The sequence below is a fragment of the Poecilia formosa genome, unplaced genomic scaffold, assembly GCF_000485575.1.
Source record: "Poecilia formosa unplaced genomic scaffold, Poecilia_formosa-5.1.2 Scaffold475, whole genome shotgun sequence".
Classification (NCBI taxonomy): Eukaryota; Metazoa; Chordata; class Actinopteri; order Cyprinodontiformes; family Poeciliidae; genus Poecilia; species Poecilia formosa.
Window position 1 is genome coordinate 26,573 of NW_006800414.1, and position 12,701 is coordinate 39,273.

At 37.0% G+C, this 12,701-nt stretch overlaps 1 protein-coding gene and 2 long non-coding RNA genes across 5 annotated transcripts in view; 1 reads left to right on the forward strand and 2 right to left on the reverse strand.

Moving 5' to 3' along the window:
• LOC107833889 (uncharacterized) lies at positions 1–2,628 on the reverse strand. Its single transcript, XR_001659665.1, has 2 exons — positions 1,777–2,628; positions 1–1,736 (listed from the first exon to the last, which is right to left on the reverse strand). It is a non-coding gene; the product is annotated as an uncharacterized LOC107833889 (long non-coding RNA).
• The window catches only part of LOC103156342 (phospholipid phosphatase-related protein type 4-like), a 39,330-nt gene that overhangs the window by 22,833 nt on the left and 3,796 nt on the right, over positions 1–12,701 (reverse strand). For 2 of the 3 annotated variants that reach the window (XR_001659663.1, XM_007578341.2), the window contains exons 2-6: positions 8,395–8,580; positions 6,136–6,265; positions 5,694–5,889; positions 3,763–3,820; positions 3,473–3,646 (exon numbers count right to left, since the gene is read on the reverse strand). Coding sequence is in view for 2 of the 3 variants with exons in the window: in XM_007578341.2 (XP_007578403.1) it covers positions 3,473–3,646; positions 3,763–3,820; positions 5,694–5,889; positions 6,136–6,265; positions 8,395–8,580 (744 nt within the window). In the remaining variant the exon portion in view is untranslated. The remainder of the gene's footprint in view (positions 1–3,472; positions 3,647–3,762; positions 3,821–5,693; positions 5,890–6,135; positions 6,266–8,394; positions 8,581–12,701) is intronic. The other variant, XM_016664277.1, reaches the window with a different exon arrangement.
• Positions 1–12,701, forward strand: part of LOC107833888 (uncharacterized) — a 24,501-nt gene that overhangs the window by 8,868 nt on the left and 2,932 nt on the right. The window contains exon 2 of the long non-coding RNA XR_001659664.1: positions 10,989–10,996. This is a non-coding gene — a long non-coding RNA (uncharacterized LOC107833888). The remainder of the gene's footprint in view (positions 1–10,988; positions 10,997–12,701) is intronic.

The following is a 12,701-nucleotide window of genomic DNA, read 5'->3' on the forward strand; positions in this document are numbered from 1 at the left end:
AGGCATGTCTGAAAATGCCTTAGAAAATGCAGGTTGGAAAGCTGAAATACCTCTGCACAATGCTTCTAGTACACTACTGCCTGTATTTGCAAAGCAGCCAATGCAGGAACAGCAATCATTTTCCTTGGTGCTGATTAATTGTAACCCCAAGAGGGACATAAAAAGGACCATAAATATTTGTTTCAACTGTAGTGAAAAGATGGTTTCTACTGAAACTATTAATGCATTTTAATGAATATTTGGTAATTGAATTATTAAAATAGGAAGTTAAAGGCATCTTAGAGGGAGTCCCAAGTGTTTGCTGGATTTTATCATTTTTCTGTTCTTGTAGCTCATGTGCAGGTCTCATGATGTGAGGCCTGTACATGCTATGTGCACAGTTTTTTTTTCTTTGTTCATTTCTTGAACGCAACATAGGCAACAGTACTCTGGGCACTGCTACCATGTAAGGAAGACTGAAAGGCCATATATTTTCACATTCACTGAAATTTAACAGACTAGATTTTAAAATGTTAGTAGTCTTTTGGAAGTCTTAGAGGTAAGATCTACATTTTCAAGGAAATACACATCAGACTGTTTCTAGTTAGTTATGTCCCACACCTCTGTTAAAATGCCAGGATTTTGTGATGTAAAAAAAAATTAAACGAACAGGATACTGTTATTAAAGTCTTTTTTTGCATATAATGTGACCAACATCCAGTGCAAAACAGTTCAAAGAACACAAACATAAAAAAAATGAAAAGTGGGCATAAGGTTTAAAATCAATTCAATCAAACAAACATTCCAACTGATCCTAGTTTTCAAAAAGCACATCAATTTCATTTTATCATTGAAATTAGGTTAAAGTTTCTATATAAGGAAATCCAGACGATTATTGCATCAAGTCACGTAGCAACAATCACTTGCTTGGTGTCGTTGACTTTGTAGCAATCCTTCATACAGAAGATTTTTGTTTGCCCTGATAAAGCTCAAATGTTCAAAGTAAGCCAACCTTTCTGCTGCTACATGTAGAGCTCACCAACTTTCAAGTGATGCTACTGAGGTGAGTGAGAGTGGCTGCAGGTGTGATAATAGATAGAAAACCTATCAATATCATATCAAATTTAAATACAAGTATGTTCAGTGTGAAAGGGTTCATGTACAAAAATTGGAACAATTGGAAACAACTGTTTGAGGGAAACTGGTTCCAGTGCTTAAATGGTGATAGAACTTGTTACGCACCAACACTTTGTGTTTCCACTAGTAACAACTGGTGTTACTAGAGGAAATTATCTGCCTCGACACTTAGTTAAATTATGTTTGTCAAGTTAAAACAGCAAATGGTACACTTGTGAGTGCATTTACTATCTCCACCCAACTGCCACACACATCACAGAGAATCAAGCGCACCCATCCCTTCCACTCAGGCCCATCTGAAGTCTATAAGGTAACTTGGCACACCTGTGCTCACAATGATCTCTGCAGACAAAGAGCCTCAGCTTCAAGCTTCCACAAAGACACCACTGGTAGGAACGGGACATTATGCACAGTTTATATCATTTAATCTGCATTCAGAAGACCAAATTAGCCTTGTGATTCAATGGGTTTTATGTGTTTGGAATATATTTTATTTGTTTGTTCATTCACTGTTAACTTAAAAGTAGATTAACATTACCTGGAAAACTAGTTAATTAGTTCATTGTGATCTGTAATTGATTTTTTTCCATTTGTTTGTAGGTTTTCAACCTGCTCTGTGACTATTCTGACTGCATATGTGAAGTCATGGTGGTCTTGCACTGTCAATTGAAATAATCTAAAGATAAAAAGAAAAGATAAATAAAAGATGTTGCTGAGATGAGTGGTTCCTGCATTTCTTTGAGGGAAGGAAGCTTTTTCAAGTTTGGGCAGAAGCTGAGGTGGTTTAGAGAGAACAAAAACTTGACAATGATTTACTATTTAGTGCACCGTGTTCCGGCCGGTGATTATTATTTGTATTGTGCTATGCTCTCACTTCTGCCTATGAGTTGTTGATGAATGCTAAGTGCTAGCAGTGTAGTGTCCAATTTTCAAGTTTGATCCAGGAGACTTTTATTGACTAATGATAATGTCCGGGTTTTTAATCATTTATGGGACGACCAATAGGCATCCTTAAAATGACTGGCATGATGCCTGGAATACAACAGACTTTTTCCTCCAGAGCTGCTGCTGCTTCGTGACCAGTTTGGAGCAAACGGCAGTGAAGAGTCTGGCAGGTGTATGGATACAGGTGAAGCAGAGACTCACCTGTATACATATACAGATATAAACAAAGAAGCTATAAATGGCTGTGCAAAGTGAGAGTTCAGTTATTAAATTGACTGAAGATGAATACATAAACTAAAAACTGAAGTGTAGACAATTTTTTAGAAGTGTCTTTGTGAATCTGTTAAATTAAATATAACTTCAAATTTTTATGATTTTTGTCTAGGTTAATTTAAAAAGTGAGCTGCTATTGTTACTTTTTAATTGTCTAAACTACTAAAAAGTAATTGTTAGGGATGCTCAAATATGAAAAATTGGGCCGCTCTTGATATCTGATATTGATACTGTAATATTTTACTGTAATATTACAGTAAAATACTGTAATATTTTACCAATAAAATATGGATAAAATATTTACCAACATTTTATTTTATAAATGTATTGTATTCAATTACTTGATTAATCATCAGAATAATTGACAGATTACTAAAATAGTAATTTACAAAAGGCCAACACATTAGTGTTAAGACAATGTAATGTTAAGACCATACATTAGTATGGTCCTCCTTCCTCGGGAGAGCATTTCTACTGCCAGTTGGGCAGGTGGAGTTAAACCTAAAAGTCTAATGAAGCGTTATACTCAGAAAAAGGTGGCGCACTAGAATGTCTCATGCTGTCTCCCAATCAATGGACTGAGTTGTGTGACACCCAGAGATCCACTCCAACTGTCCAGTACCGCTGTGTTATGGAGCTGCAGCTGAAGGGAGCCCAGGAATGAAGCGGCATAGGTCACTTTTTACAATGGAAAGACAAAGTAATGTACTGAATGCACCAACCTGTGTCATACAGCTCAGTGGAACAAACAAGACACAGACTACCAGCTCCCAGTTTCAGTTCGCCCTTCTAAATGGGCAGAGGGATGGATCAGCAGCCAGCATTAAGCTCTCCCTAACCTCCTTAAGTTGATATTTATTATCTTGCTAGTGTTGATGAAACAAGTGTAAAGAAATATGAACTGAACCAAAAACCATCAGCCAGGAACTGAATCAAACAATTCATTTTGAGATATGTTGCCTCAGCATGTTGTTCACATTCAGATTTAATATTAAAATCAGCCATAACTAGAGCAACAAAGACAAGAGAGTACCAGTCAACCTTGACTGGTACTGGCGGCCTTGTGGTGTGTGCTATTGACTGACTCCCTTCTATCAAATTAAAGTATATTCTCTCAATACTGAAACATGGCTTTTACCAAATAAACAGCGATGGCAGCTCCCAGTAACCAGCCACAGTACACATCCACGGGGTGGTTTCTGAACTGAATGATCCGGGTCAATCCGGCCAGGATGGCCAGCATGACGAAAGAGAAAACCAGCAGAGGCTTCAGTAGCTTGGCTGAGTCTGTCAGCACTGTGTTGAAGTACATCTAAGAGACATGGTTACAAGTGTACCACTTATTTCTGATCATTTTTTAACAATAATGACAGAGTTCAGCATTTCCTTGCTTCACTCTGCACATATGAAAGTGCAAAGACTACTTACAGAGATGTAGACGGCAGCAAAGGCAGCCAGTGTGGCATGCTGGGATGGAAAAGACTTCCTAAAAGACAAAAAGCAAGGAAAGCTGAGTGTTCTGCACCATGTTCACACAGCCAAGGACAACCCTGAGTATTTATCTAAAAGAGGAATGTGACTTTCAAAGAAACTTGGATGATTATGTGTATGGCAACACTGCACTAGCAGGTGTTTAATAAATGCAGCATGTAAAAGAATATCAGTGAAGGCCAAATTACATGAGGATTTGTTTTTTCCGGTGTTAATTTAGGTTTCTCTGTTCTGTTGAGTTTCCGTGTTGTCCCGTCTAACCTTGATTGATCCCAGCTGTGTCTTGTTCCCCTGATTACACTCTGTGTATTTAAATCCACCTGTGTCTCTTGTTTCCTTGTTGGGTCCTGTCTGTTCTGTCATTTGTCGTGGTACCCTGTGTCTCCCCAGTGCCTGTTTTGAGTTATTCCAGTTGTCATCATTAAAACTACAAATTTCACCATAACCTGGGTCCAATGCATCTCACCATCTCTTAACCACACATCATGACACATTATGCCTCTTTAGTGTGGTTTAAAATGTAGCTTTGGCCTGGATTGGTGAAAACACATTACATTGTTTAACACACAGTTGTTGCTACTTCGTGTCCTGATGATTAGTTTGTTCATGTTGATAATAAATCCTCTTGTAGCTGCATTTGATCCAGTTGATCCTTGCATTATAAAGGCCTGAACATATTGTAGTGATCAAGGAAACAGCCCAAGGCTAAGTTGGATAAATTTCCACTATTATCCTGATGTTACTCAGCTATTTTTATCCAGAAATACTGATGCTCAGCATGAGGGATTGCTGCAATGACACCAACTGTCCACTGTGGCCACATGCTCATTCAGGAGGAGTGAATGCTGATTGCATCAAATCAATAACTTGAACCAATCTGCTGGGTAAGTAGGACACTTTTCAGCCCTTTTGAATATATGCAATTGATTTCAATCTGTCTGTATAATTGGATTAAAAAGACTTTTTTTCTATGAAGCGCCTTGAGACGACATCTGTTGTAGATAGGCGCTATGTTAAAAAAACTGAATTTAATTTAATTGAACAAATATCTACCGAAAAGTATCTCATGTCCAGATCAACAAATAATTTGAATGTTCCTATTCCCAAAAATAATGAGATAAACCCGAGTAGCTTTTTAAAAATATCTAAATATAGATAACATTCTTGGAAAAGATCCAAGAATGTTAAAACTAGCATTTACTTCCATGTTAGCTGTGATGTGCTATAAGAGCAGTGTGTAATCAGGGTAGCAGTTCCAATTTGTGTAAGCTGTTTTTCCTTTAGTGGAGCTTCTAACAATGAAATCGACTTCTCATTAGAACCAAAGAAATATCAACACCAGCCATTCTGATGTTACAGAAAGGCTTTCAGTAAAATGTTTACCCAAGACCCAAACCTGAAAAGCAATGGTCCCACTATTAATGGTGATGACCAGTTGATTTTCAATCCAGCTCAGAGAGTATTCTTGATTTTAAGAAGATAATTATGACGACTGGCTGACGGATCAAAATGAATAGACTTGTCCCGTCTGAATGTATTGTCACTGCATGAACCCTTACTACCATCTCTTGTTAAGGCATCGACTGAGGAAACCTGATCTGGGAGAAAATTGTTTTGGGTATCTCTGTTCAATGCATATGCACATATACAAAAAGAAGTATATAATGTGGAACACAACAATTGATTTGATTTTGAATTTTCTTTATATGGCCATTAGTGAACTGAGAACAAAGAGGTCACAAAAAACTGTGATGACAAAATTGAACCCTATGTGAGTCGGTGCGACTACCAAGACGATGAACTCGAAAAATAATCTTCACACTCCCACAAGCATCCGCTGACATCCTGAGTGGCTCATTGAGCCTCACCTCCCAGCGTTGATGAGTCCGAGGTCCGGTCCGGAACAGATATCCTCCAGAATGAAGGCTTCATCACAGCTCGACATGTTAATGTGGGTCAAGTTGGGTTTGCACACATCCAGCCAGTAGGGCGCATGCTGCCCAGTGGACAGCTGGAGGATGTCCGTTATCAGAGCCGTCACACACAGGCCAAAGATATGGACGCCTATGCAACAGAGCCCGTTCAAAGCATGCTTGTGTTAATAATCATACGTTAATGTACAACGTCTACACCTACAGATTAATACACATATTTTGTAGTCGTTTTGCTTTCTTCAGTTGTTCTGCTTGCCATCATATCCTCTCACACTGGAAAACAGCAGCTTGGTGATGAGCTGCTGGTTTTATGTTTCTTACAGACACTATGGAGATGTTTCTAATCTGTTGTGGTACAAGGCATATATTCTCCCACCTATAAAGCGGACAGCTCTGCGAATGTAGGAGTTGAAATTACAGCCTGCGGCGTTGATGTTAGCTTCAGTCTGAGTGGTTGACGACCTCCTGGACAGATAGCAGTACAGGATGGCTTCTCCTATCAGGATCTACAGCACAAAAGAGTTGGCAAACCAGACTTTTACAGCTACTGACAAACTAAACTGCTAAGATAAAAAAAAAATAAAATAAACCCTGAGTGGTGTAAGACGTTTGATTGCAGATGTAAATATTTTGTTTGTTTGTAGGAATGCATGGACCTTCATGTATTTCACAACCCCCCATGATTCACTGAAATCCACCAATATTTCAGACTCATTTGAAAAACTATTCTAAATGACTACTTAAATAGTTTAACAAACAAATAGTAGTTACCAGTTGCTGCATTTCCATTAACCATAAAATTGCAGAAATTGAAATTACGAAAATAAATTTGCTTAATGGAAATATGGCAATTAAAAAAATAAAATAAAATACATTTTTCAATAAAAAGTTTTTTGCACTAGGATGAGGTGCTTTTCAGCCATATTGAAGTAGGTGTATTTTGCAGAACTACAATGGAAACACTTTTTTGCATCACAAGTCACATGAACAACAACTGGCTGTTACTACTGGCAAAAACCACGAAGAAGACAGCAGGAAGTCGTAGGAGGAAGATGGCTTGTTTTTGTTTTTTTCAGGCAGCTGGCTCCACCAGAACTCACAGAATCACACCGATCATAAAAAGTTATGTGTCATTTGAACATGTTGAGTCCTGTGGAGAATTATCCGTTCTCCATGCAGAGTTCTTGATGTATGACGTTACAGAAGAGTCGGTGAGTTGAATTCATGAATTCCATTTATTAATACCAAAATACAGCTGGTCCATTATGACCTGCTACCTTTAAGAGCTAACAGTCAAAATGGCATCCCACAAGAGTTTCCCATTCCATTTGTTGCCCTTTCTCTGAGCTATGCCCCAAAGAGGGCGCTACCTAGCTCCAAGTACCCTGTAATCTTAGCTTTGACGGCTAAATAAAAGGAAAACACAGAATTATTAATTCTCAACAATCCATAGCTCTTCTATAAATTCACTGACAACTTCCCAAAATGCCGCACACGTAGCGCTCCAACGTTTCCTCTGACAGATGATGACAAACGCCATGACTGAATTATGAATATATATCATGTAACTGTTTGCATTCAGTCCTGCCATGATTTTTAATGGCAGCACTGCGCAAGCTTATTCACATGTGAATTTAATTAAATTTATTATTTAATGGAAACAACGCAATCCCAAAATTGTACTTTTTCAACATTAGCAGGAAATAGACAAATATTTGCGCATGTTTGTAATAGAAACACAGTTAGTACAACATCTGACAGTGAGATACATTTCCAGACAAGGACATGAATCCCATCTTGTTCTAAACATAAAAGCTCCAGTGAGGTGGAAACAGAAATGGCTAATCTAGGATGAAATGTATTTTTTAGAACGTGACAGATTTTTGGAACTGTTTTTTTCTTATCATTTAATAACTAACTTCAAAGATGGCAGACAATGTAAATTGCTGACAAATTAATTGTTATCTGTGATAAAGTACTGGGAAAACTACATATGGATTCATATGCATCAGACATTTAATGTGTTTGTACAGTATGTATTTGCTTTATGCACCATTTTTTAAAAATCACACTTTCTTTGCTGGTGAACAGAACCTACAATAATTTAGTGGGAATAGATCAACCATTTTCCCAACATTGGCAGTTTGGCAGTTTCTCACTCATTTTTAAAGTTTAATGTTTTCATTAATTCTGCATTTAATAACACATTGTTGTTGGTTTTTCAATTTCAGCATTGAAGAAAAATAAAAATACTGATTAAAAAGCTATTGGTGTTTAGGATATAAAAATAAAGGAAAGATTACTGTTAGAGGATCATTAGCAAAATTATTGATTGATTGAAATAAACAATATGAAAACTGAAAGTGATGTGTAACTGAGTGGTTAATTACATGATCACACTGACATTAGGGATTAAAAGCAACTTAACTTACAAACCCAAGCTAATATGAGATTCATCTCACAATTTATAAATGGCCTGTATTTTTTTCACTGTGATAAATTCATCTGACTGGTGTGTTGCTACAGCCCTCAGATAAGAATTTCAGTATATCTGTTTTGATAGTTCATTAATAAGACCAGATTCAATTTCAGTGTCTGAAATTCATTAACAAAATGTGATGTCTGTGAAACTTACTGTGACTGTTGGAGCTGCAAAGGCCAAGCTGAAGAGCAAAGGGAGTGGGCAGACTTCCTGTCTGGGCAGGATGTAGGGCAACGACAAGCTGCGGTCATTACAAGTATACCCAGAATGCACTGGCTGGAAAATATCAGTCAGCTCCAGAAAATAAAGACTGACAACAGAGGAGGCCAGGATGGGGAGCTGCGACACAGAGAGAAGATCAGAACAAAACCTCAGAGAAGGACTTAAAACCAGGCAGCAGTCACATGATCACTGAAGCATATCACCTCCAGCACTATAAAGCATAGGTGTGGACAACCCTCCTGTTATTTCTGGGTCCTAATATTTATTCAGCTATATACAGAGGGTAAAATAAGTGTTGAACACATCACAGTTTGTCATAGTAAACATATGATACTATCACAATGACAGGTGATATTGGTGATAAAGGTGATATTGATATTGTTGGTAACAACCCAAATAATCAATACATAGAAGAAACCAAAACAATCAAATTCAGAAATCAAGTCGTGTAATGATGTGAAAAGACACAAGGAAAAATACTGAACACATACAAAGGGAAGTGGAAAAAGGCATGGGAAGCCAAGAGACCAGCTAAAATCCATCAGTGATCAGAAAGACATCCTGAACCTTATCAGTGCAAATGAATATCAGCTGTTTCAATAATAATCTATCTTTACCGAAAATCAATAAACAAACGGAGACAAATGTAGATCACTCATCACTAGCACTGCAATAGAAAAAGTGATTGGTCTGCAGCTTGGGCCCAGTAAAGCAATCGGGTTTATTAAGCCAGATAAGTACACATTATAATTATATGATGTACATTATCAACGGAAGCTAAGAAGCAATTTGAATAAAATACCAGTTTTATTCAAATGACCAAAAGTATTAAATAACTCAGTTTGAAGTATTTGGAATCTAACAAATCCAAAGTATGGAGCAGATTGGAGGGAAGAGAAGAGTAATGAGGAAGAAGGCAGATTACGGTACCAATCGTGCATATTTAAGGTTCTTTTAAATGGTAGAAAAATAATTTCTGAGGTCAAATTAAAAATATGGTTGCTATATTTATTCTCTAATTAGTTACTTAATGTTTTAAAGTGTTAAATCAAAAAAAAAGTTATCCTTCTAGAAAAAACATGCGGTTTTCATAATTGATTCCAATCATCCAAATTAGTTCCTGCCGGGTCGAAATGGCAATTACTCTAAGATGAAAAGGCTCCAAAAAGCAGCACAAACAGAAAAAAAGTCCAGAATACAACTTTCTAGGACTGCACAATGTATGGCAAGTATACTGTTATTGCAGTATTACTGTACACCAAAATATTAGTATGCAATGAACTGCTTCAATTGCAATAAATTTTAACTAGCGCTGAGACTTAAACGCGTCAATTTTGATTGTTAATTGAATAATAATAATCTTTTTCTTTTTTTTTTTACATACAAAAATCCTGAGCCAGAATCTTTGTATTGTGTTTCTGGTTCAACCTGAAATCTGACGTACAAGCGACATTTGCTAACAGTGACAGCCCACTGGGGCTTCATTTCTGATTAAAAAAACCATCTGATGGGAAGCTAAGAAAACATCATCAAGTTGTGCTAAAAGGAGTTAACTTTTAAGTGAAGCTATTCAAGCCTAAAATAGCATCTCAATGCTAAAAACATGTAGCAGCAGCACAGACATCCCCAATGCTAATGTCAGGGTCCACTGTTCACATTTCTAAACAAGTTCCACGAATCATCAGGAGATTCTGAAACTCTGAAAAAATGAATGGATGGATAGAATAACACTTCGCTCCAATCTGATGATTGAAGAACCTGAAGAACAGATTGAGTACATTAGATTCATGCAATAATTTAGTAGCAAAAAAAACTAAAGTGTTGCATATTTTGTCAATATGTATTTTTCATTAAAACATAATTAATTAATTAGTTAATTAATTAATTAACTAACTAATTAATTAATTAATTACCCTTCAATAAAAAAAAAAAGATTTTAAAGATAATCGAGTCCCACAACCAGCTTCCACTAATTCCATGGAAGTGGACTAAACCATTTCCAAACTGAACCATTTCCTCTGAGTGTTTATTTTTATTTTTTAGTCAGCATAATCCTCACACTCACTGATAACTAATCAAATGCTCATCAGATTATGATGTCATACTCTCTACAGTAAAATACTCCCACTGCTGCCAGAATATACTGTGCTGCATTGCAATGAGGCTCTTGCCCTAATTTACTGCCCTAAATCAACTCACATGCTGAAGCTACCAAGGGAGGATTCACTATGCAGGTAAATTCCCCAGCACAGACACACATAGAAAAAACAGTTATCAAAATTTAGTTCAAAGAAAGTTTAAAGTCAAATCTTATGATGTTAAGAACATAAAACTGATCTGAAGATAATGCATAATGATAATTGAACCAAAGGCTTTCTATTGAGCATGCAGCAGAAAACAGGCTGCAGTAAGAATGTTTTCTTCTTCATAACATCCATAGCCCTGAGCACACAGATATAAAAATACACCCCATTCAGAAGGCCATGTTGCCTAGCAGCCAGCAAGTGGGTATCATAGTGTGGCAGTGTGTGAGGTACAAGCACAGCTTTGCTGTGGACAGAAGGAAGCAAACGGAGAAATTAGCACTTCTGATAGTTAACCCAAAACTATACTGAACCTCCCCTACCATTCAGATCAGAAAGAACAGAAAACAGCAACATTTCTATGAATGTATCAATTCAGCAATAAGTCAACAACTCCTCAGTCATCTGCAGTCTAGTCAGTCTATTTTCAGCCACATTTAAGCAAGCTATAGGCACACTTCAAGAAAGAGTTGCTTGAAAATAGACATAAAGGCCTGAGGCAGAAAGTAAACAGAAAAATACTACGAAACCACAGACCTAAGACAAAGCAATATGCTTCTAATTCAAAAAGGACATGAGAACAGTTGCACAGTATTGGTGTCCAGATTGAAACCACAAATCTCAATGTATTTTATTGGAAGGAGACCAATAGGAAAGTTGCACACACATGTCATAGAAGGAAAATGGTCTAAAGGTATGGAAAATGATCCTTTTTCTATGAGTCCAGGTTTGTGGAGTGCAACTGCACTGGACTTCTCACACCAGCAAGAAAACTAAAGTTTGTTGTGTAATCACTTTTCTTATGGATCCAGGTAAGTCCTACCACAGGATCTATATTATATCAACCACCCTTTGACTTTATTTAACATATTATTAAACATAGCATACTCCAGGAAGGCAGTTTTCCAGTTTTTTTGTTTTTGAAATTAAACTGTGTGGCAAATATCACTATAATTTAAAATTAGAGGTTATAAGTGCATTTCTGCTCCATGATGCTGATTATTTTAGCATCATGGATAGAGGTTGATTAGTTTTAGACTTTTAGCAACTACTGAATCTGCAATGCAGAGAAGAAGTATATCCCACCTACTGTTTGTCTCTGTTTTTGTTAGACTGGGGTTTTTATTTTATTGTTTCTTCTTTGGGGAGGAAAGGCGTGGAGGAGCGACTCAGGATGTACGATCAATGCTTATGTTCTTCAGTGCATTCAGAAATTGCACCACTTATCACATAGTATGAATAACACTTCTCAAATATTCCCATATAATCATCAAAACTGTTTATCTTGGAATGTGAAGGGAATTAACACACCAATAAAGAGGAAAATTATTACATGTAGTGTAGTATTTATTCAGGAAACACACGTCACTGATGTAGAACATTCTGAACTAAATGTGTTGGTCATGTCTTTTTTTCCTCATTTACGTCTAATGCAAAAGTATAATGTTTAAACTAAACTTAGCTGGAAAAGATAAGAATGGTAGATTCTTGCTCATTGACTGTGTTTTGAATATGAATACAGTGACATGAGTTAACATATATGGCCCCAATTACTATGACCCTGCTTTTTTAAGGAGCTGTTCCACTAGCCGGTCTCTAACCGGTTCAGTTCCGGTCCGTCTCAGCCAGATTCGTTTTCCACTAGTAAATCCGGCGCGGCTCAGCCCAGCTGTTCTCAGATTTCCGTACCTACTTCAGAAATAGAACTAGCAGCACCAAGCAGCACTGAAACCACTTCACTGATTGGCTCGTTATTTACTTGACTTACTTGTGGACATAACTCAATGAATCACACAGCGACTAATAGGCGCTGTCCAGTCATACATATCAATTAGCAGAAGTACGAAAGATGTAAAAAATAATCAACTATACTACATAAAGAAATTATATTTAATCCTCAGGTCTACATGAAGCTGATTTTGAAACAATGCAAGT